The sequence below is a fragment of the Solea senegalensis genome, linkage group LG2 (genome assembly GCF_019176455.1).
Source record: "Solea senegalensis isolate Sse05_10M linkage group LG2, IFAPA_SoseM_1, whole genome shotgun sequence".
NCBI classification, from domain to species: Eukaryota; Metazoa; Chordata; class Actinopteri; order Pleuronectiformes; family Soleidae; genus Solea; species Solea senegalensis.
Window position 1 is genome coordinate 20,328,425 of NC_058022.1, and position 24,343 is coordinate 20,352,767.

Here is a 24,343-nt window from a genome sequence, read left to right on the forward strand (position 1 = left end):
CAGAAAGATATTACTAATAAAACGAATGAAATGTCAAAACGCAACAGGTTAACAACAAGAAAGGATCGAAGACAATATGATGCTTTTATGTAGATTGGATTAAACTAAATATATGCATGTTTGACCTAATTCCAGCAAATTCATAATGGTTGATATACAGTAGAATTCCAGATAAATGCCTGACTAATGTTCTCCAATAACGTTGCTTACTTGATTCCTGTATGTTCCATTTAAATTGTAATCGCTATCCACTCAGAAAGCCTGCATGAGTCGTTTAGATTGTGGCTCACTTTTTCATTATGTTAAACATGTTTCTGACAAATGAGATGTAAATGGTTCTGCAAAATAACTTTAAATAACATTTAACCTCAACACAAAGAATTAAGCCTAAAATGGTCGCCTATACACTGTGTATAAGTGTGTCAACAAAAACATAGGATCATATTGTGTGTTGTAACTTAATAACTTCATAATAATCACATTTCAGTTCAACTAAGAAAACATTTTCATCAGTAGAAATTGCAACTTCCCTGTTTACGTGGACGAAAATATAAGAATAATATGGAATCCAACTATGACATGCATATACTGTACATGCATCAAGCTTGTAATTAGAATAAACCATTTTGACATGCACAGATTTGTCTGATAGTTGAAGACAGCACTTCATTTCTGCCTGTTATATAAAGAAAACACTGTTTTATACTCACTCTCAACTCTGTATTCTGAGCCTTTCACCCATTGAGATGATCTACAATGCAGAGTTCTCTTCAAATTACAAATAAGAAAACTGTGTCAGCTCCAGACTTTTACGTAGGGCAGACACAAAATAATCCAAACCAAGATGTCGTGATTTCAACAACTGTTCACATGGGCACCGAGCACCCCTCTACTTTGATTACTTGGATTGGTTTGTTTTCATTCTGATTATTTGTTGGTAAAATGTAGATTACCACTTTTTCAATCACTACAGTAAATCTGCAAAATCATATGGGCAACAAGGTAAAATGTAGAATGATTCAACCTAAAAATGGTTTAAAACCATAAGCAATGTGTAAAAACATTAACTATCAGGTCAAAAAGAATAAATATGAGCAAATCAGTGTGGGATTTTTTTCCACTCAGTTTCCTTTCACATTCACACTGTGTGCAGTAAAATATGGCCGTGTGTTTCCACATTATGTTCCCCAGCTCTTTGAGCGTCAGATCCTGCTGCCCCACTGTCTCTCAAGGTCTTTCTCAGTCTGCTCCAGCTTAGCCAAGGTCAACAGCTCCGCTGCAGGCTCCCTGCAACCTTGAGTGGCTAACTGACCGGGAAATGTGTGTTCTCCCGTTCCACCACCAACCTATAGTTCTTGTCTCGGTGTCAATCAGCAAAGAAACAGCGCAGGGAGCGCTGTCACATGGATATTTGGCGATTCTTGTAGATTCAAACTGGGTAGAAAAAAACACACATTGGTCAAGGCTGTCTGAGAAATCTGTTGTAAAGAACTGAGCTTCTGAGCAAACATTAATTAAGTGAAGTGTCTCCGTGTGTGTGTGCGAGCATTGCACTTACTGTACCATACATTTTTTATCAGGCAAAAGAGTTCATTATTTAAAAGTGAAAGACTGTGAAATGTGTGTATGTTTGTTTGTGTACATCTGTATCCATGTCTAAGCCAGGAAGCGCTCAAACAAGCTCGACTACAAAGAAGCCTTGGCAAACTGTGACAGGGTGCTGAAATCACAAAGCAAGAAAAATTATAAGTAAACAGTATATGACTGTTCCAATTAACAAGGTTACATACAAAAAGCTTTTTAAAGAAAGGCGGGTCACGGAGTGCTACATAGCATTAAAGCCACAATAGTAAGAGTGTATCTAGGACCTTGGCTTTGATATGAAATCTTGTGGCCTTGCTTCTACCGCCCTCCATGTTAAAAGCTCTTTGTGACAAGGAAATTACTTTATGAACCACTGAAAAACACTCCAACACTTCACCCTCCCTGTTAGTTTTATTGCTAGACCATGAGAGAAGTGTGTTTTATATATATATATATATATATATATTTCTTTTTAAATCACTGTCGTCTATTCCTTCCCTGCTCTTTCACAGCTTCTCCTCCAGTCTTAACTTTAATCCCCCTTTATTAAAAATACTTTTGAATGAAAGAAAACCAGCTTTCCTTTCTATCTGCAGTATATTGTATTTCACTGATAATTACATTTAATAAAAAATAAGTTCATTTATCCATTATAAACATCAGTGTGTGTTATACATATCACATCAACCTACTTCACGTCATCACATACACATTACAAATGTTTTATCATGTAATGATATAATAAGCACTGATCCTTTAATGACCTTGAAACATATGTTCCCTACTTACTGGTTTGCCTTGCATATTTAATATTGTTAGTAATCTGTATTTGTTAATTGAAACACAGCCTGAGCTGCTTCTCCACGCCATTTTGTTGTTTTTGTCATGTTTTAGTTTTTCTTGTTTTATTCTTGTTTTTTGTGACCTTGTACTCAAGTGTTCTGGCTAACTCCATCAACCTGCCTTTGGACTACAGATGTTTATTAGCTATGATCCGGCTATAGTTTACATGTTAGTGTTTGTTAATACTTGAATAAATTAAATTTTAAAAAAACCACAACATTATTGTTTTACACAGTGATCCAATCACATCAACAAATGACACCATTATTAAAGCACCATTTTGTCAGAGTGCATCATCTATTAAATGCATAAAAACCAATGATGATGAAAGGTATGTATCAATCATTGAGGTGAAGCAATTCCACATTTTGCATAATATGTACAATATGGTGAAGCTGAAGGTTTGTGAATTCATGTGCATGTGTGTAGGAGAACGCAATGATGCAGAGCTTTACCTTCAACCTTTTAAAGTATTCTTAACCTATGTAGGAATGAAAGGGTCTGCTTTTCATTTTTCCAAGGTCTGTCTGTGCATAGTTTGACTGAATATGCGCCTGCTGCTGGACCTGGCATTGGGTGAACGATATTTATATGTGAGCGTGTTTTTGTTTAGGTCTTTAAGGACTCAGTTCCTTTAACGCGTTACCTGGCATGTGCAAGCTGGACTGAGGCAGAAATGCCAAACATGTGTCTCAGTGGCCTTGAGACTTCACATTTTTCAGCTCAGTAAACATGGTTTCCTCTTGTGGGTCTCTGTTTGGACAGGAAACAAGGAAGCTGATCAAACACTGGCTCAGAAGGCCACGGCTGCATTGAGCTGCAAATGGAGTCGTTGGTCTCTGAAAGCATGAATAAGAGGGATCTGTGAAAAATAGCATGTCGCCTTTCAGTGAACAAACCCACTGGTTTACAGCTCTGCCTCTGAGTAATATTTTCTCAGACTTCATCAAACAGTGTAGATACCATTATCACCAGTTTGTATTTTGTTTACCAAGTGGAGCAAACAGTATCACAAGCACAGTGTCAAATTTGGGCCTAGTGCTCAACTGCCTGCGTGCAACAGATTTACAGCACAGTCCTAATGACATCATAGATTAGGGAAAGTAGGACACAGGTGATATGAAGCATTAGCTGCACTGACAAACAGTGAGGAGGAGGAAGTGTGAGTCAAAGTCATCGGGGTTAGAGTCAGGTGATAATGCTTCCCTCTTGTGACTGTTTTTTTGAACTGCACATATTCAAAGCAAAGTCATCAATCCACCTCCATTACATGGAGATGGAATACATCATATTTCTGGATTTATTTATTCATGGGAAAATACATCTGCTAATTGAACCTGTACTGTTAAGTTGTAGTTAATTTCTCCATGGACTAATGAGAGTGAAGCCTTTTTTTTAGAATGATTTGCAGTGTATTCCATCCATTGTCTACCACTTTATCCTCCACATGAGGGTTGCAGGGTTGCTGGTGACAATCCCAGGGCCAACTTATAGAGACCATTCACTCACACACTGTTTTAATGTATCTACAGAGATGAAACCTGTAAAAAAATAATCAGGAGGATTGTCTTTTGTCTAGTATTTATAATTGATATTCTTCTGACTCTCTGGTCTGTGCCTCTAAATCATTTAAGCCTGTTCAAAATGCACTGTACTTCTCAGCAGCACATAGCATATGTGTGCAAGTATGAAGAAGAGAAAAAGTGTGCTTCTGAAATGGTTTATCTACTGACTTTGTTAAAAACATTCTTTAAATTTCACACACTCTTTCATCTTCGGTTCAGGAGGTTAATTGCTGGATAGAAGATGTCTCCTCCTTTAATAAAAACCCTGCTCTGATTTAACGCTTGTGGGGTCTATGTGTGAGTGCACTTACTGTATTTACACATTACACATATTTGTATTTTAGGAGAGCTAAGAGAGAAGAATGTATACATTAAAAAAAAAAACTGCACTACCGTCATTCAATACAGTCAAGGTCAAACATCAAAACCATGAAAATTCACAGCGTGACATTTTCTTTTGAACTCAATCTTTTATATAAAAATAAATATATATATATATATGTTTATTTATTTATTTTTTGAACAAGTTGAAATGACAGAGACATTGTGTCCAACCCACAAAGAGATTTGTATAACAAGAAATGGTAATCGTATGCATAAAAACTTAGTACTACAAAGCTTTGACCTACAATGCTTTTGAACAGTGTCTGTTAGAATGAATGACTTTTGAATTAAGGGGAAAGATCAGTTTTAGTTTTCAGTTCCAGTCTTTAATGCCCTTGAGAAACTGACAACACCAAATAACATGCATATGATATGCCTCCATAATAAAATACAGTACAACTCCTTTTCAACACCAAGAAAAAAAGGAAAAGGATGAAAATAAAATGCAATCATCAGTTTGATCTTCTTTTCTGAATTAGTGACAGAAAACAAAGAGAATTTGATTCTTCACACTGGAGTTACTCCTCTTTTTGCTCTGTGAGCTGCTCCCTGGATGACTCGTTTGAAATCTGCAGAATGGGAGTGCTGATCTCACTCGAATTCTTGTCACCAGCTACTCGCAGCAGACAACTCAAGACCATGTCCTTGGCCAGACTGGCCTCCAGGTTGCCCTCTCGACTCAGCTTCATGGTGATCTGGTCCAGGCTGGTGAGGACTAGCTCGGACCCCAGCAGAGGACAAATGGGCTCTTGGTCAGAATGTCCTCTTGCCATGTTTTCCATCATGTACTGCTGGTACAGATCTAGGAGTTTCTGCTCCAGGTAGTGATTTAAAAGGGAGTTGGAGAATGGTCCCTCTCTGCCCTGGAATAAAAAGCTCCGGTCAAGAGCGCTGCCCTGTCTCCAACGATTGGAACCTCCCCTCAGTGGATGCAGAAGCCCACCCTGTGAGGTCTGTCCTAGTAAAGAGTCATCCACAGCTGAAGGAACATCACAGGACTGAAGGAAGGGACCAGCAGGCTGAGCCTCAACACAGAACCTTAGCTTGCCATCATTAGCTGATAGAGGCAAAACCTGGTCACCTCCAATATGGAGGTCACTGTAGTTTTCACAGATGCTCTGACAGAAGGACGGAACCAAGAAGGGGACATCACCACTGGAGCGAGCCTGAGCTGGGATCTCTATTTCTGGAGAGATCTGTCTGCTTGAATGAGCTCTGTGGAGACCCAAGGACTGCAGAGGAGAAATGTACACTGCCAGTGAAGCACTCCTGTTGTCAGTGCTACCTATCTGCTCAGGGGAAGTGCAATGAATGGAGGGAGTATGTCTAGTGGAGCCTGACGTAAGGGTGGCAGCTGCTCTTGGCAGCCCAGAAGTGCTCTTGAGAGACTTCTGAGGAGAGAGGGTGTCCAGTTCCTCCAATTCACCGAAGGTCATGCTCAACAATCTGCCTTCACAAAGCATCCTGCAAAAAAGAGCACAGACCCAGAAGCTGTGAGCCAAGTTGTGAAAGCAGAATTTATGTGTGATAAGATGCAACTAGGAGTGACTCCAGCCCACTTTTTATAGTCTAATGTTGATATTCATATCACAAACTACCAATACCGATATCAGTCTGATACAGTCATTTTTACATCACACATGACAATCTGATGTCCCGCTTTGAAGTCTCCAGAATCACAATTTGAGCAGCACCACTCTGAGGTTTTGCAAGCAGAAATGTACAGACGACACCTGCAAACAGGCCCAAATTGGAGGATACCGGATTTTTCCAAACCAATGTTCATTCTTCATTTTGTAAATCCTGGTTTATTTTTAAATTTCAGGCATGTGGGTTTTTTCTCTGGGTTTTATCCAGGTTCTCTGGTTTCCTATCACAATCCAAAACATGCAGATTTGGCAAATTGGACACACTAAATTGACTGTATGTGTTAGTGTGAGAGTGAGTAGTTGTTTATCTCAATGTGGCTCTGTGATGGACTGGCGATCTGTCCATGTGTACCCCGCCTAATGCCCTTTGTCAGCTGGGATTGGCTCCAGTGCCCCCCCGCAACCCTCATGTACAGGATAAAGTGGTAGAAAATAGATGGGTATATGATGGATTGCTGTCATTAAAATGTACCAGAAGTCACCAACTTTGGACTTGTATGGCCAAAATTATTCAGTCCTGCCCCACTAACAAAAAAAAAATCGCTAAAGGAATCGTTGTACCCACTTCCTCATTACATCTGACAGTATCAGATTTTACTATTTTCTTTTTACAATACAGTGATTTTAACCGTATCAGTTCAAGTCTAGATACAACTGTCACCATGAATGAAAAAGGTCAATAAGGTCAGACTGTACCAATGCCAAATACGCAAGCTTTTGTAGCCGTAACTACTCTGCAGTTTCTATAAATGGACAAAAATCCAGATGGGAATCAATAAAGTTAGACTAACCTTAAAGATACAACACTCCACCAAATATACAGGTAAAAAAATACACATCATAACATTACTTTTATTAATGACATGGATAAGATCACTTAACTCAGCCCTGTTTGAAAACTGTTTCACCTTGAAATGAAAATCAATATTTTTATGATCCACTTTGAGTTCTGAGGATGAAAATGTAACATCTGATAGCCCAAACAGAATTTAAAAAAAAGAATTACAGAAAAAAAGCATTTAAACAAAAAAAAAAAAGGAAGATAAAATACCTAAACAAAAGAAACAAACTCTCTCCTACCTTACCTACTGGAATCAAAGTCTCTCAATCAGCTGCTTGTTTCTGGTCACCTGTTGACTTATGAAAGACCTTAAAGAGTGCTTATAAACACTTTATTGTCTAATTACCACAAGCTAGCAAATATGCTGCAAACTGTAGTGAACTCAAAGTTGATATGAAGAGGAGACTGCAAACTGGGGTTATTTTGTACCACCCTAAGAGGAAGTGGGACTTTTCAAACTGTATTTCACAGGCATACATACATAAATATGTAGAGTTAGTGAATCTCAGCATTATTTTGGGGGGGGGGGTTCTTTACTAAGGTTACCGGAGAAACCACAGTAGTTGTGTTTCTCTGTAAAAGAAACAGGTGCACGATTGAGGTTATCGTTAAAAGCAGAAAAGAAAGTCAACTTCAAGGTGTTTAGAATGTAAATGAACAGAAGGTTTTGCAGATGCTGATTCCTATTTTCCATGGGTTCTGAGCAATTTCTCTGAGGACAGTTTTCTGCAGGTTTCTTTAAAGTGAGTAAAGTTGTTTTTGTTCAGAGTGAATAGGTTAGTCCCTGCTGTCTGGGCTCGAGCAGAAGTGTGCTGTCATGCACATTTCCACGGTTATGTAACCATTATTTACCAATTCCTCTTTGAAATGGTACCAACTCTTAAGAGCGTCACAATAACTCTTCATAAAAATTAAAAAAACAAAGGGATTCTTTTCTTCCTTGTAAATCAATAATCGAGTGAAAGTGGTGGAAACTTCCAAGAGACTTTTATGTTTGGGATTGTTCAGTCCAGTTTACATGATTGGGTCACTTCAGTTAAGACTCTTTTATTTCCTCTGCTTGCATGAGGGAAGACCAACAATAGAGGCAGATGAAACAGGAGAGAGCATTGCTGTATAATTAATAAGGAGGAGAGGAATCCTAGACAAAATAAAAAAAAAACATAACTTAACTTTCTTAAAATATATACTTGGTTATATAGCTATACAGTCTTACGGGTGATTGGCTCCAAAATCACCTGCCGTTAATTGCATCTTTATCAATTTGAGTGAATTTTGATCAAGGCTAGAAAAAAGAGCACTCTAAGTCAATGTATGCACATGTCTTGGAATGTATTTATAATTATTATTAATGTTGTGATTTTTTATTATTATTTTTTGCTGTAAATTGTTATCCTGCATTCTTGGCCTGGACTCACTTGTAATAGGAGATACTGTAACCTATACATAGATACATAATTCAATGATTAACATCCCATGTGACACATTGAGTCATTTAGAAACAAGTGGATTTATGGTCACAAACATTAAAACGTCAGTATAGATCCACAGTCTGTTGAATTGTTGTTATTCTGTCTGCTACGAGTCTACTATGAGTCAGGATACAGTGTCTGGCACAGGACTGAGGCAACTAATGGCAGCACAAAGTGTCCAGTTACAGACCCGTTGCTACAGCAGTGTTGCTGAGCAACATCCAGTAACATTAACTGTAACAGGACTGTGATATGTTCAGCACCGTGGACAGCGCTGTGTCCCAGTGAACAGCTCTAGCAGGTTTTAAATTAGTTTCTGTTAGTTTGTTTCTTTGTAGCCTATGTTTATTTGTTAGTTTCTTTTAGAAATATTAGCCTTCAGCTATGAGTGGATGGCTCCCAAACATTGAGGAATCTGAGGTCAAGTCTGTCAGCCTGAAGGGCTCCATTTAAAGGAATGTTCAGGAAAATCAACAATGCCTTCCGTCCCAACCATCAGGGACACCGAGGGCGGAATGGAGGTGGTGGGGTCCGCTCTGAGCACGACTACCACAACGCCTGCACAGTCAGGCTGGTCCGCAGCACCTCCATGCTCGTGGTGGGGGAGAGAACTCAGGCAGCAGCAGGCTCAACTTTGAAACGCAGCAAAAGTACAGTCAGCATCGAATCCACCTTGTACTATTATCAGAAACAAGAGGACAGAATATGGCTGTACTCTCAGAAGCAGAACTGCCTGGAGTACCTGGAGGCCCTCGTGGCTTTGAGACGGCGCTACACAAAGAGCATGAGTGACTTGAAAAGTGCTGACGTCAAGGCCACTGTGTCCTCCAGGAAGAAGCCAGCTCCCCCACCACCCAACAAGGAAGAACAGGTAAATGTCAACCATGGCTCAGTCCCATGTTCCCAAACCCTCCAAAGCCCTGAAGCATCACAGACATTGATGACATCACCTTCTAAATCCCAGAGTGAGCTCGGCAGTAAGGGATATGAATGGGACAACATTTCTTTTTTTATTGTTTTATGTTGACTTAAAGCCACAGTATGTAACTTGCGGTGATTTTATTGTTGATGCCTATATGTTTGGACCTTTGGAACAGAAACATCAGTTTTATGCTGCATCCTTCAACTGAAAACAAGCTCTGTCAAACACAACTACCAGAAACTGAATGAGGAAGCGTTTGTGTGTATACAGCAGCAGTGCAGGGGCGGGTGGTGACAAGAAGAGTTTATTACATCAAACTGCTAAATGAGCTAGGCTCAATCAGTACTGTGTGAACAATGCTTTGGACCTAATGGACATATTTGTTTATATTTAAAAGTTAAGCACTACAGCTTTTAAGAGTTGACAAGGGAAGTCATTATTTAAAAAATAAATACACCTTAAGGTCCTGTGTGTGATATCTAGTGGTGGAACTGCAGATTGTAACAAATGGGGGATTCCTCCACTTGTCACTCACACTTACAAACCAGAGACGATATCATTCTGTGTTGTTTGTGTAATAAGATTTCATTTCAGAACACGGACCACAGGGTTGGGCTGGTTTGTCCATTCAGGCTGCCATAGAAACATCATAAAGCTAGTCCCTCAACTTAAGCACATGGAAAGGACTTTTTATGAGGCTGCACAAACCCAACAGCCCGGCTGCCACAGGGCTTTCACACACCTGTTGGTTTTACAGTTTTACAGTGGGACCGAATTATGACTGTGAGAGCACCTCTAAATCAGTGAGGGTTGACAGTGGGATTAGGCCACAGCCCAGATTAACACAGACAAACATTCTCCATGTGTATGTAACTGCAGATACAACGAGCCAAACCCTCTGCCCCTCCAGTCTCCAGTGAGGAAGACTCTTTGCAGTTCTTTGATGAAGTCATCGCCAGCTGCGACAACGAGCCTGAGCGCAAACCTTACATGGACGACGGACACGCAGACGTGGATTTCATAGGTTAGTTTAAAAACATTATCCCTTTACCTGTAATGACTGTAGTAATTATTTTAAGACTATTTAGTGGAGTGGAATATATTATCTCGTGGGGTTGACAAATTCCTCACATGGAGCCTCATTCATCAATATCTTCTTGCAAATAGCTTTATAAAGTTCATAAAAAAAACTGTGCGACACTCATGACTTGAATTAAGTCGTTGGGTAATATGTAATACTTAAAAATACTTAAAATAATGAAAACCTTTATTATAAAATATAATGGTATTTTACATGTATTTTACAATTTTACAAAAACCAACTAACCAAACCATTTCAAAGTGAATATTTCCTGGTTTCGAAGTCTTCATGTCAGTCGAGTTAGGATTATAACTTTGCGATTATAACTTTCTACAGATTAAATTGTCAAGTATTTCATGTGACCTAACCTCACACTAACCTGGAGTGGAACATACACATGTTGTATGAGTTAAACAGCTTGTTCATATATAAGAGCAACTTTCAGTCACATCATTCTAATCCAAATGCCAGTGCTCTGAGACTTTTGCGCAATACTGTCTATGCTTGGGGTGTGATGCATTTTATACAATTAATATTATATACAATTAATTTAGAATGAAGTCCACATTTACCAATTCACATTAAAACATGTTTTTATAATTGTATCTACCAGTAATACATATTATTACAGATGTTTTTTATTGCAGATAAACAGACAGGAGGGCACTGACGTGTATTGAATTAGGTTATGTTGTGTGTGTCATCTTGCACCAAGGCCACACAGCTGCATTACACTTGGTTATATCTATGGTTAATTACATCTGCACTTTCCCTCTATTATGTCAAAATGAATTATGTGAAAACCTGTGGCATTAATAGATACAGGACTGTGAGTGTGGAATCTGATTTGGAAGACACCCATTTACACACAGGCCTGGCTCTTTATGAACAGCTGACCTCTTATCTTTTTAACTTCAGCCCCTTTGTCTGGTGGTTGTGTAGTTAAGAAAGATAATCAGGTTTTTAAGCCCAGGAATGAAAGCAGGTGAAGTAGCAGCTTTGAGCGTCTGACTCCGACCTTCCGTCCCACAGTGGCCTCCAGCTCGGTTGAACACGACCTCCACTCCAACTGGGTCTTGCGGGTTCCTCGGACCACAGATGATTCCAAGCAGACAGCAGAATGTCCCAGTGCCAATGAAAGCACCTCAAAGAAGAAAAAACACAGCGGGTCCACGAGCAGCAGACTGCGACTTCAGAGGAACCCGATCCACCTGCCCAAAGTGGTTGCGAGTGCATTCCAGACTCTGCGCTTCAAGCCCAAATTAAAAAAGCACTGAGGTTTGAAAAAGACATTTGAACCAGCAGTGGTGTCACACTGTGAACAAAGACCATGACCTAGACTCTGTCTAGACAAGTAAAATGGACATAAAAACAATTTTAATAAATAATTTTGGTAAAACAAGCTAACTGGTGACATGAATTGAATTCTCCAAAATAGAAACAAAGGTATTTCCCATCACATTATGAGTGGCTGTTTTGTTAAGTGTCTCAGGAGCCATGTTGTCACAGGTAGTACTGTATATGAAAATGGATGCAGTCTTCAAGTTGTAAAGCAAGAGATTCACTATTTGACCTGCAGACAGTTTTTGTAACTGCAAGTTCAGACATCACCTGCAAACATCCACTAGCTGTCAATCACAATGATGTCTTCTCCTATGTGCCATGCTTAATCATCTATTTACATACTACTGTCATTATTTATATCAGGGCATGTGCAAGTATCTACAGAAAAGGTCAATCTAATCATCACTGATTTGAAATATTTCATCAACATTATTATCAACAATAACCACCAATATGCTAATATACATTTGAAATGCAAGTTCATCTTTGCAGCAGGATATAATTAAACATTCTTAATTACTTTCAACACAAATCTGAGGCCTTTGAATAATATTTCTTCCAAGACTTTTTTTAAATTTAAATAGAGGGAAATATCCTTGACTGTGGTGGGTGTGGAGTTTAGTTTGTGTACAGTTTACGGTTCAGACCTGCAGAGACTGCGCTCCTGCCAGGCATCAAAGCCAACTCTAACATTCAACAAAGGCTCCTTAAAAGCCGTTTTATTTAAGAGTGGTTCAGATTCGCAAGGAGAGTCCAAGGGCTGAGCAGTCTGAATAGATCAAAACCTACTTAGGTTATTCAGCGCTGTACTGCTGAAGTTAAATCGGTGGCAAAGATGAAGGGCACATTTAAGACTGACTTCACCATTATGTTATGCAGATTTTTTTTAAACAACTAATTTTACTTGCCCAGGTTCTGAGATACCATTAGACATTCTTAATGATAAAACAGTGCTTTGTGATTTTTTCTTAACCTTCAAGTAGCAAAATGTACTTAATATGCAAATGGTCTCTTACATGTAGATAGATAGATAGATAGGTAAGTTTATTAATATTATTAAAATACAATAATAAAACATAAATATGCAAATATATCCTCCAGATTTATTTTATAGTATATTGTTATTTCTACAGAAGAAATAAAAGACCAAATGATTTGCCTTTAACACCTTCACATTGTTTTCATTTCTTTATTATAAATGTGTCTTGTACAAACCAAACTACACAACATTCACTTCTTTTCTGCTTTGACTTTGGGGCTGAAGAAGGACATCATCGTTTTCATGCCAGTCTTGTCCACTTTCGACAGAGTTTTCTGAGCAGCTGTCATCTTCTTAGGTGGCTGCAATGACGTGATGGAGGAAAAAAAGTAAATATAATAAAGGAGAGTGAACATCAATTCAAGCTGAGAAAAAAACAAGCAAGCACTACACTAACAACTACAGAGATAAAAAAAAAAACAAGTAACTACTTTTGCTATTGTGTTGTATCCAAATCAAAGGATTGTCTAAGCCACCAATTTCTGTAGTCTTTTCAGACAGACTGCTCAGCCGTCAGAAAAGATTCACTCACTTTCCGTGCAAAGTCTGTAGAGTTGAGTTTGGTGTAGTCCTCTCCGGCCTCCACTGGTTTGTCTGAAAGTTTCCGCTTCTGCCAAAAGAGGAAGTAAGACATTTTTTCATGATTAAAAGCACCGCACGCTGTACCCCAGAAACATACACAGCTGCTTCTATTGACCTCATGCTGTAGATGAAAAAGCCCTTATATCCAGAGATAAAAATAAAATAAATAAACAAAGCAGTGACTTGGAAATCAATTTGCTTCAGAAACATATGAATGTAAAGAAAATGAACTGACCTTAGATGGAGGCTCTGTCTCCTTTGGGCTTGTGAGCTCTGGTAATCTGTGAAGAAGGAGATGTGTGGTGGCACTGTGAGCATAGATTAGAAACTGTACATGTAGCAATCTATGTGTCAAAGTGCTGGATTTCTGAACATACTGCAAGTGTGAAAGAAGAGCTTTACTCAGGTCTTCACTGATATATTCTGATATCAGGCCGTGGGCATAGCGAAGGTAGTCCTCTAAATCATGAAGATGAGAGAATGCTTGTCATTACCAATACAATAATACATATTATTTAGTGCAATTTAAGCTTAAGTGATTTAAAAATGAAAGAGTGAGGAAATGCTTTTAGGGTCTGATATCACACATAGACAGAAACTACATGTTGGTACTGCCATCTATTGGTCGTTTACTGTATTTAAAAGAAAAACAGAGAAAAAACAACACAGAAGCTAGAAATGTTGAAAAAACATTTCTTTTTAGCTGGAAGGAAATTCACATTGTTAAAGTGACTTACCCTCGTGGTGGTCTGACTCGGACTTCACTCTGATGTATGTTGTGGATTTGACACCTTCTCCCACTGAGATGTTTTTCTTCTTGAGAGCAACTACTGTTCTCTCCACCTATAACAAGTAGCACAAAAAAAATTAAACATAAAACATGGCAGTGAGTGAACCGTTGTGCAGTTGGTATTTTAGAATACCTTTTTCTGTAACCAGATCATTGTCTTCTCGTGGCTGTATCGATGAAACTTCAGACTTCCCATCTCTGGAGGAATGAAACACATCAACATCTAAACAAAGTGTTCTTTAGCTTTATCATTAACATCACAGTTGGGCGATATTAGCTTCAAAAATAAACTTCACCTTTTTCCTCTGCAATGTGGAGCAAAGAAGCCAGGGACCGTGTACAGCTCAGCAACCTTGAACAAGCTGGGAAGTCCTCATCCATAACAATCTGATTGACTGGCTGGAACTTCCCCTGAGCAGAAACATTACCGTTAAATTAAAACAGATATCACACATCAAACAATTAATGCGGAGACTATAGTTTATACTATCCTATAGCTCCATTATAGTGCAGGCACTATATTACTGTGCAGAAATCATATATGAACAAATGTTAGTATGCGTAAGGAGAGAACAACCAATATGGGTTTTTCTATAGCTGATGCTAATGCCAATTTATAGAAACCAATGGCCGATAACTGATAAACTGAACTCATTAAACAGGTAATCAAAAAACACAAAAATGTTTTGGATGAAAAAATAAAGACTTAGCAAAATGCAACAACTTTCTTAGATCAACTGGCCTATTAATAAATGATAATCAGTCAATGCGATTATTAAATAATGGCAAATACCTCTATACATGAGCTGAGACAATAGACGTAATATAAACAGATATCTAACCTCTTTTCCAGCTTTACTCAAATAAGGTAAAATGAGATAAAGAGGATCCATTGGTGTTACAAAGAGAAGTCTTCCATCTGTTTAACAAAAGAGACAACTGTGAAAACACAAAAACACAAGTAACACATGCTCTTATTCTGACCCACGGCAGCCAGAGGTGAGCACACTAACGCTACACCTACACACTAGACGCATCACACAGCCGTTTTCAACAGACAAGTGACTTGAATACCAGAGTGCAAAATATTAACCGGTTTGTCAATCACCTTTGTTGGTGGAATAACATAATTGGCTTTTTGGATGCTTTATCATTTGTATATATTAGCTGTAAATAAATACAGTTGACAAATACTGACTATTTAAAAAATGTAGGAATTTTCAAGTAGAAGTAATGGGAATTCATGGGAACAGAAATAAAGTGGACATTTTCAAAATTGAAGGTTGGCAACATAAATATAGATTGTAAATAAATATATTGTTGCATAATCTTGGTTAAAACAATCAGATTAGTAGGGCTGTAAAGTCCCAGTCGACTGGTCGATTTATGAGTCGATACGTTCTGGTTCGACTCAAATTCTGAGCCGACTTTTTGCCGTGTTAATTTCATACAGTCTATGGTTAATTTGTTTTCATCTGGAGGATGAAGTGCTAATGGGGGTGTTTTCAGAGCACCCCTGTTCCACAGGTAACAGCGTGTCTTCAGAGAACACCCCCCTTGTTTTCAGTATTTTGGATTAGCCCAACCCACAGTAGACAGAAAGATTAAAGAACGTCCGGTGGTTTTATTTAATTTTGAGCTTTTCATTTTAGGCATCAGTCCTCCACTAACATCCATGTCAAAGACATCAGCAGTGTGGCAGCATTTTACAAAAATAGATGGCGATAAAAAAGGCAAATGCAAAGTTTGCCAGCAACAGTTTGTGTATCACAGCTCGACTACAAACATGGCATATCATATAAAAACGGTAAGCTAACTTGTCTTCGTTATGTTGCTCCGTCCATTTTGAGTACATGATCATATCCGAATTGGCATATTTCGATGTTTTAGTCTAATAATAACTGCAGGCGCACCCGTCCGCAACAACAGCAGCGATCTATTTTGTGTGTCAGCCCCGAAGCTAAGCTCCTATGTTCAGTCTCACTCTGTACGACGACATGCAGAGCTAAATAATCTAAATATTCCTCAACAGTTAATATCGCACTGATACCAACGTAGTATAGTAGAATATTTAGTATATTTTCGGAAATCATGCGCTATGATTGCCCCCAAAGAATTTCTTTGGTTGATTACAGCCCTACAGATTTGATGGAAATACAACTGAATATCAACACTAACTGTAGCACTAACTATAGACACCACATCCCCTTCATGCACTGTGCATTCCTCCATCACATGCACAGGTGATTTCTACTGAAGACACACTACTAAGCCCATGGCACATTATTGTTGAATGAAAGAATTAAGCGCTGATAAAGTTCTACTCATAAATAAATCTGCGTTTTGTATATTCATTGTATCTTTTACTTTTTTTCTAGTTAATATTCAGTAATCCCCATAATTCCCATGGAAAGTTTCAAATTTGGAATATTTGCAACATTCGCAAAGTGAAGTTCCAATGGAATGTTTTTGACTTCAGTGAGTGATGAGACCAACCTCTCTGTACAGTCTGGCCAACAAACCAGGAATGGAAATCTTCTTCAAATGCTTTGACCTCAAATAGCTGTTTATCACCAGCACTCAACATGTACAGAGATGCTGCGTCTGTGGGACAAAAAAGGAGGAAGTGTTACTTTCACTACATCTTTGAGCACATGTATTTGAGTCTGTGGTGAAAAGTGAAATTATATATTTAATTTGATATGTGATGTTGATAGTTTCTCCATTTTATACATATCCTCAAATTGTCTTACTCACTGTTATTTAGTTTTACTAAACAAGGTAGTTTTGGACAGTACTGTTCTAGCCTTGATGACCACTCAAAGCTGTTTTACATTACAGTTTAAAGAAAAGTGACACATTTGCCTGTTGTAAAGGTTTAAAGAATACTTTGCTCTAGCTGTATATTGCTTGGCAGACATGAATGATAAAATGATATAATGGGGTTCTTGTATTAGAGCAGTTGCAGGAAGCAATACTTTGTTGTATTTCTTTTTTTCCGATAGCTGCACTGCAGTTCAGTCTACCAAGATGAAGTCAAATACTTTAGTTTGTCCACAGCAGATAATTATTGATATGCATCTTCTGTAAGGTTAATATGTATATCTGTAGGCCCTTGGCAGGAAGTTGGACAAAACAAAAAATAAAAGGTACCAACTAGAGCTCTGGCAATCTGAAATGTGATTAAAGATTAGCTGAAGAACTTGACAGACGTTTATGAAAATAAATGACTGACCTGTAGAGGGATTCCTTAGTCTCACAAAAGCAGGGTCACTGTCGGAGCTGTGTGTGTCGATGACAGAATCTGTGCACATCAAGACAAAAGATATGATCATGAAAGTTCATTTCCAACTCACTGTCAAAACACAGCTGTCTATTTTGTAGGGAATCAATCCCTCATACAGGGCTTTATGAGCAGAAACTACAGAATGGTTGCATGTAGGCCAGATAACTCAGTTCACTCTGAAATAAAATAAGATAATCCTTTATTATAAGCCAGGGTCTACACTATAAAGTGTAATGAGGGGTACAGCCAATGTAAACACAGTGGATGTCTCTCTCTCTCTCTCTTCAGCATAAAAGCTTTTTCCGAGACTTGCAGAAAATTGCATTTGTCACCGAACTGTGTTGTGTGCATCGCCGATTAGAACCCCCGTCTACAAGCAGGTAACCCGGAACCTTTGACAAAATACTCGGTACACATATATGGATTCAAAAAAGACAGTGTTGACAAAAACAATAATATTATATATGATGTTTATGTATATACATATACAGAAGGCTAGCTGACAGTACAGTGTGCAAATGAATAACTGAGTTGTAACTAGCAAGGATTAAGCAGCACGACTGACTCTGGAGTAACGCCTGCAGCTCGCCTACTGTTAAGCTCTGAAAACTTCACCAAAGTTGTCTTATTTGTAGCAAGTTAGCTTTGTTTGCTACATCCGGCTGTACGGTTTGACTTACCTGCAGCAACCACAACCCAGCTGTCATTTTGTACATTAGTCGCCCGTTTCTTTTTAGCAGCCATTTGAATAATTCAGCTATTAATAGCAATTTAACGTTTTTTGACAACCAGCAGCCTTGCAAACGTTGCTACGTCTTCTGCCAAACACCACGAGAGCTCAGAAAACGCGCCTCTGTGTTCGTTTGTATTTGTCTCACGGGGGGTAACACGAAGAAAACACTAAATGTTTTACAATGCAGGAACGTCATCTATGTCTCTCTTTTTTGATAAATGATAAAAAAAATTAATTCAAATCAATATATTTACAAAAACGTGCAAAATGTGGTAATATATATATATAGACATAATGGTATACTTTAAATGTACCCTATTTACAGTGAAATGGTACGTTCCGCGGTGCAGCGGTCACGTCGTTAACGTGCAGTTTGTCCGTGATAGCGCAAGAGGGCGCCCAAGAACTTTGAAAGAAGCTGCAGTATATGAAACGTTTGATTTAATGTTGTGTATGCGGTTATAGACTCATCGACAGCTTGGTTGGGTATATGTTCTAAGCAGAGTTTTAACGTAAATATAGTAATAACAACAATAATAATACTAATGAGAATAATAATAATATAAAAATACACTTTATTTTAGTAGCACTTTACAAAGTTACAAATGATTAAAAACAAATTTAAGAAAAGACGATTGAAGTACAAATTATGAATTGAAAATTACAATGAAACCTCAAGCACTCTCTTTCAGAGTCCTGCTGAATTTCAGACCAAGGATCCCGATGAAGAAGGAAGATGATTTAAGCAACTAGTTGCTACTGCCAAATGGGCTGGTCTGATTATTTCATAAAATGCTGATCTACTGGAACTTTCTTTCACCATCATTTTTAGGTTTTATAGACTTTGCTGATGCCAGAGGTCAAAGGAGAATGGCCAGACTGGTTTGAGATAATAAAAATGGCAACAGTAGCTCAAATAACCATTTGTTACAGTCAAAATGTAACCATAAAAGACTATAACTGAAAGCAAGCTGACATGAACCTTGAAGCACAAGACATCCAAGTGCTTGTCCTACCAGTGTTCTGTGTACCTAATAAAGTGGCTAAAAAAACACAGGTTAAGATTTCCGGAGAGTCTCTGCTCTCAGGAGCAGGATGCTCGGTGATCAGTGGTCCCTTGGCACACTGGTACATAACAGATTGGGGAATCCATCTGTCCCTCAGTGAGAAGAGGGCATCTCTTTCTCTCTCTCTCTCAGGATGTGACACTGTGAGTCCCAGTTGGCTTTCAGTGAGTCACTTGTTTTTTTCGCCCATGTTTATATGCATGCTCAAGCAGAGATGTGGAGGACCCACGTGTGTGTTTCCATCCCAATCAGATGACAGTGGCAGTGTCATCACTTTGTGCAAGCGTTCAGGATTCCCTCCAACATGTTTACATAGTTCGTGTGAGCTGCTGATTTCCCTTCTCTTCTCAAAACACCCACAGCACAGCAGCCCATTTTTTTTAATTAGCTTGTTTGGGTAATGAGGAATGGAGGGAGTTGTGTGCTGGGTGACTGATCATTTAAATATTGCCATACAGCTTCCCTGTGGGGAGCAGCATGATGTAGAGGAAAACCACACAGTTTAATGGCGTCGCCCATTTCTTTCCCAATATTCATGTTATCCTTTTTGTCTTTTCCTTTTCTTTTAGTCTGTTTTAGACATAAACCACCATGTGTTTTTCTAAAGCTGACAATGGTCTTTAGAAATCATGGTAGTTCATATATGATTGTTTGCCAATCAAAAAAGGCCACACTGGTTACTGCTGACAGGTTCTGAGAGTAGTACAGAAGTATTTATTCCTTCCATTCCGTAAACTTTAACAATTCCATTTAATCAAACAACTATTAATTTGAAATATAATATAATAAACCATTGTACACAGTCAAAAAACTGTATGCTGCTGACGCTCCCATGAGGTATATCACCTTTGCCTGATGGAGAGCATGTCCTCCTCCTAAGTGGTGGGAGGTTACAAAAAACTAAAACAACAAAAATGTCTCTTACAATGATGCTGATATGTGTTTGTCTCTTTTTTTCCTCCTCCATCTGATAAATGTAATAGTTTTATTATAATAAAAGACAGATACAATATAAAGACACATAAAATATAGCCTATACTTAACAGCACTAATGTCTCTCCAATCTGCACTATGTGAATTGCAATTATTTCAAATAAAAATAATGTGTAAAATAAGCATTAAATACATGGAACAGGTCATTTGAAAAAAACAACTAAAAATGTCAAATACTCTTCTGGATGAAAAAAAACTATGTGCAGCATTTATTACATTGCTGTGAACAAATACATTTTTTTTGGCTATGCCAAATTAAAGTAATCCAAATGAATTGGCCATACCAATTACCTCCAGTTGATATAAATGTGTACTGTACGTCTTGCCTTACAAGCCCATTTGTCTGGAGTTTAAGCAAGACATGTTCAAATCCCTTCAAACACAATCTCAGCTCCTCCTTAAAATAAGTTAGATTTATGTCACTGTGGTCTGAGGCAAAGAGAGCATGGGTGAGATATTGCCATGAATTACTTGCTTTATGAGTCCCCGGAGTATCATACACAACAGGCTGTGCAGCTAAACAGAATATTCCATGAAAGCTTTCTTTCTTTTTGGGCTGCTGGAGGGAAAGTCTGCGTGTCTGACTGCCTGGGAGAACAACAGCAGCCTTTCTGATACACTGGACCACAGACAACCCCCAGAGAGCCCGGCCCTCTGTCACCAGCGTGCAGGCAAGTACAAAGAGAGTCTAAATTTAGGTCCTGGTGTGGCTTTGTGGACCCAGAGTCCAAGACCCCCCTCTGTCCTCTCCCAAACCCAACTCTAAAACCCTCATCAATCATACATCCAAAAAAGACAATTTCAACACAACCAAAGCCATGGCTCTTCTTTCTTTCTCACTCTTACACTTCACTTCCTCTTTCTCCATGTATATTCACTTTGAAAACTTGCCAATTTCCGTTAAAAACTAAACTGCTTCCAATAAACTCCTCTGTGACAGTGGGAGTGTAATGTAGACAGCAGGATGTGGAGTGTTGGTCACACTATGCTGAGCTCATTGAACAGCCTGTGGAACTATCTATCTCTGTGGCCTCATTTGAAGTGGACCAATGCAGGGTGACAGGTTCCAGCTTACATATTGACTCACCCGGAGCTGTCATGTCACCACCATGCGCTGTGCATTAGCAGAGCGTTTCTTTTTTGTCTGTTTTTTTAACCCTCTCCATAAATCTATCTTCAGTGGGATTTAAAGGAAAATACATAATCACCATGGTGCATTTTTGACTGTCATGGCTGCCAAGAAAAGCTGAATATAAATAGAAAAAACTGCATCACGCTGGTGCCACTTTTTTTTTTGTACAGACACAGACATTAGCTATTATTCCACACAGCTGTCAAAGCCTCGTTGTCATTTTGAACTCCCTACAGATGTGAACTCCATCTTTAGCTCAAGGAGGTAATATACACATACTGTATGATACACTCACGCACACACACACAAATGCAGCGCATAAAAAACAGATGTGGAGAGAATTCCCCTTGGCAGCAGAAGCTTTTGAGTCATCATCTGGGATTCCCTTCCTCTCACTTCCAAATATGGGTGGGATTGTGAGAGAGCAGGCAGTGTGTGGAAGCAGAATGGAACCCCCTCGTGATGTCAGAGCTGTGGAACAGTGAGCCTCATGCTGACTGGAAATTCACAGGAAGGAATGACGGGAATGCAGGGATCACCGAATCGCTATTCCCTCCTGCATGTTTGTGAAAACTCAGAGTTGTAGCCATGTGCACCCACACACGCTCACATAAGGTTTTTCGTCAGTCCCCTCACCAGGGAGATCTTCTTTCCCGTAAAGTCTCATTTCTCTTCCACCCCCCACACAGCCCACAAGATGGTGACTGCTTTTTCCCAGCATCAGTTGCTCTGTGTGAGGCCTCCGTTTCAGCGTGGCTCTTCCCATCGCTGGGATGGCTGATGCTTGATGCAGCCCCTTGTTTGAAAACCATGCATATCATACTTTTTAAGCATGGTTTTTCACTACATTTCAAATCAGTCTGGTCAACATATAACCAATACCAATATAGTTTACTACAAAACTACAATCAACTGGTTTCTTCAACTTTCACTCAAAAAAATTTAATTAAATTAAATTGAAATTGAAATTGAAATTGAAAATTGAAATTGAAATTGAAATTGAAATTGAAATTGAAATTGAAAATTTAACACAATTTCACAAAAAATATTCATATTATCTCTATCATGATGAAAATGAAAATGAACATTAACAAATAATGGAGACATTATACTCAACCAAGTTTTTTTACCAACTTGGTGGCCTCAAGATCATAAATAGAATGTGGTCCACTGTTGGCTCCTTCTTCCGCTACTTAAATGTCTAGTGTGTAACATTTAGACAGGTCTATTGGCAGGAATTGAATATGATAATCATAAGATTGTTTTTTTTTATTTTTATAGCCTTAGAATAAGCCTTTTACGCGTGCTCAAGGCAAGGGCCTTGCTTTACTCAATATTTAACAGAGGAGTCTGGCGTATTTAGTGACAGGACTGCTGAAAGCCTGCGATTGTGAGCAGCGAGCTGTATTTCAGTTCAGTGACTGTGTCAGACAGAGTCTGTGCTCCGGTCATACCGGAAGTACTGAACAAATATTTTTAATTAACTGATTCTAATGATTCAGTACACTGAAAACAACTGCTTTACAGGTCACTAGTCACTAGCTGTGATGACCTCGCCCATGTTGAGGTTAATTGTAATGTAAAACCAACCAGTCGAGCCGTGCCAAGGCGAGTCAATGTGTGCAGGGACCATGTAGTGGAAAAGTAGCATAATTCTTACATACTGGACCTTTCAACACTACTATCCCTTAGATTTTCTGAAACAGCTTTCTTGTTGGGAGCGGGTAGTGTATGGTACCAATGCTTTATGACAGAATGAGCATTGTACTATAGTTTCAGAAAAACCACATAAAGATGGAAAATGATAAGATAGGTTGGCGTTACCCATTTAGCATGCTAGCAACAGTTAGCATTGGCATCGCTTGCCATGAAGAGCTATGTTTTAGCTAAATCAATCAATAAACATTTTAAAGCACAGTATTTAACTAAACATTGACAAAGGAAGGCAGCAAAGTCACTGCAATTGGAAATTGATGGGTTATCTCGAGGACAACAATATTTTTCAGTGAAGTTACAAATGTCTGCCATCTTTGCACAGCAAATACAGGAGCTACTAGCAGTAGCATAGCTTTTTGGATGAGTGGTAAAGTCATGGTGCATTCCATTTGTAGGTGGAACTCAGAAATTCTGAGGTAATGGGGCGTCCTTTACAGAACTCAGAAATTCAGAGAAATGTCACCAACCCTGAACATAGGATTCCAAGATTGCTGCCACCATATAAACACTGCTACTTTTACCGTTAAAAGCGCTTCTGTGATATTGTTTCACAGTAAATGAGTCATACACATAGTACCGTTTAATTTTTCACTGTAAAAGCTTTGCTACACTGTTTAGCCGTGTTTATATTGAGTGCAATGTTTCGGTTGTGTACAGTACAGTATGTATTTTTCATGTTTCCATTAGGATTAGTACCAAAATAACCCCCTCCTTTGGGGCACCAGAATGGTAGGACTGTAAGGTCTGATTGGAGCTAACCCACCCATGACCATCAGCTGATTGGGCAAAAAACATTGTGACCGCGGGTGTAAACATCCCATCCTATAGAAATGAAGGCAATTTTAAATAACTACCACTAAGAAGAAGACAAAAAATAAGAAATAGAAAAAAAATGCCAGCCAACAGTAGCCAGCCATTGTTGTCTGTTGTGTTGCATTCAATGTCGTCATTCTTTGTTATGGCACCGGTTCACCATCATGCTACGTTTCTCGCTGATGTGACCATTGGGTACTGTCGTAGGCTACGAAAGCCTGACACTGAACTATTCCAAACTGTACATTACTATACCAAACTAAACTGGACCATGATGGAAACAGCATTTGTGTGCACAAAATACCACATAGAGCATTGTTATCAACTGGTATTGCTAGAAATGGCTGACCACAGACATGTTTGGGTCACAAGATGCAAACATTTGCGTCACAAGTCAGAACTGGAGGTGACTTCCAGTTCAGAAGTTCACTGGAATCCCCCTCCAGTTCCAAGTTCCAATGTGAATGGAATGCAGCATTCCATCATGTAAAACCAATAACAGCACGG

The 24,343-nt window shown here is 38.8% G+C and overlaps 3 protein-coding genes across 5 annotated transcripts; 1 reads left to right on the plus strand and 2 right to left on the minus strand.

Moving 5' to 3' along the window:
- Positions 1 to 4,680: 4,680 nt before the first annotated feature.
- LOC122786294 (TLR adapter interacting with SLC15A4 on the lysosome) lies at positions 4,681 to 7,242 on the minus strand. Of its 3 annotated transcripts, none has more exons than XM_044052510.1 (2): positions 7,115 to 7,242; positions 4,681 to 5,840 (listed from the first exon to the last, which is right to left on the minus strand). In XM_044052510.1, the coding sequence occupies exon 2, from the start codon at positions 5,837 to 5,839 to the stop codon at positions 4,895 to 4,897; it is 945 nt and encodes a 314-aa protein (XP_043908445.1). In that variant the 5' UTR covers position 5,840; positions 7,115 to 7,242; the 3' UTR covers positions 4,681 to 4,894. The 3 variants fall into 3 exon arrangements, with proteins under 3 accessions (XP_043908445.1, XP_043908428.1, XP_043908436.1); XM_044052493.1 differs by having other exon boundaries at positions 7,111 to 7,242; XM_044052501.1 differs by having other exon boundaries at positions 7,106 to 7,242.
- A 1,553-nt stretch (positions 7,243 to 8,795) lies between these two features.
- Positions 8,796 to 12,625, plus strand: LOC122786312 (uncharacterized protein C13orf42). The gene is made up of 3 exons (XM_044052523.1): positions 8,796 to 9,209; positions 10,140 to 10,284; positions 11,374 to 12,625. Exons 1-3 carry the CDS (start codon positions 8,796 to 8,798, stop codon positions 11,616 to 11,618), a joined length of 804 nt encoding a protein of 267 aa, XP_043908458.1. The 3' UTR covers positions 11,619 to 12,625.
- A 235-nt stretch (positions 12,626 to 12,860) lies between these two features.
- Positions 12,861 to 18,231, minus strand: rnaseh2b (ribonuclease H2, subunit B). The gene is made up of 11 exons (XM_044049375.1): positions 18,063 to 18,231; positions 17,332 to 17,400; positions 16,593 to 16,700; positions 14,939 to 15,015; positions 14,393 to 14,507; positions 14,230 to 14,294; positions 14,044 to 14,149; positions 13,684 to 13,765; positions 13,542 to 13,587; positions 13,257 to 13,334; positions 12,861 to 13,026 (listed from the first exon to the last, which is right to left on the minus strand). The coding sequence occupies exons 1-11, from the start codon at positions 18,124 to 18,126 to the stop codon at positions 12,916 to 12,918; spliced, it is 921 nt and encodes a 306-aa protein (XP_043905310.1). The 5' UTR covers positions 18,127 to 18,231; the 3' UTR covers positions 12,861 to 12,915.
- Positions 18,232 to 24,343: the final 6,112 nt, after the last annotated feature.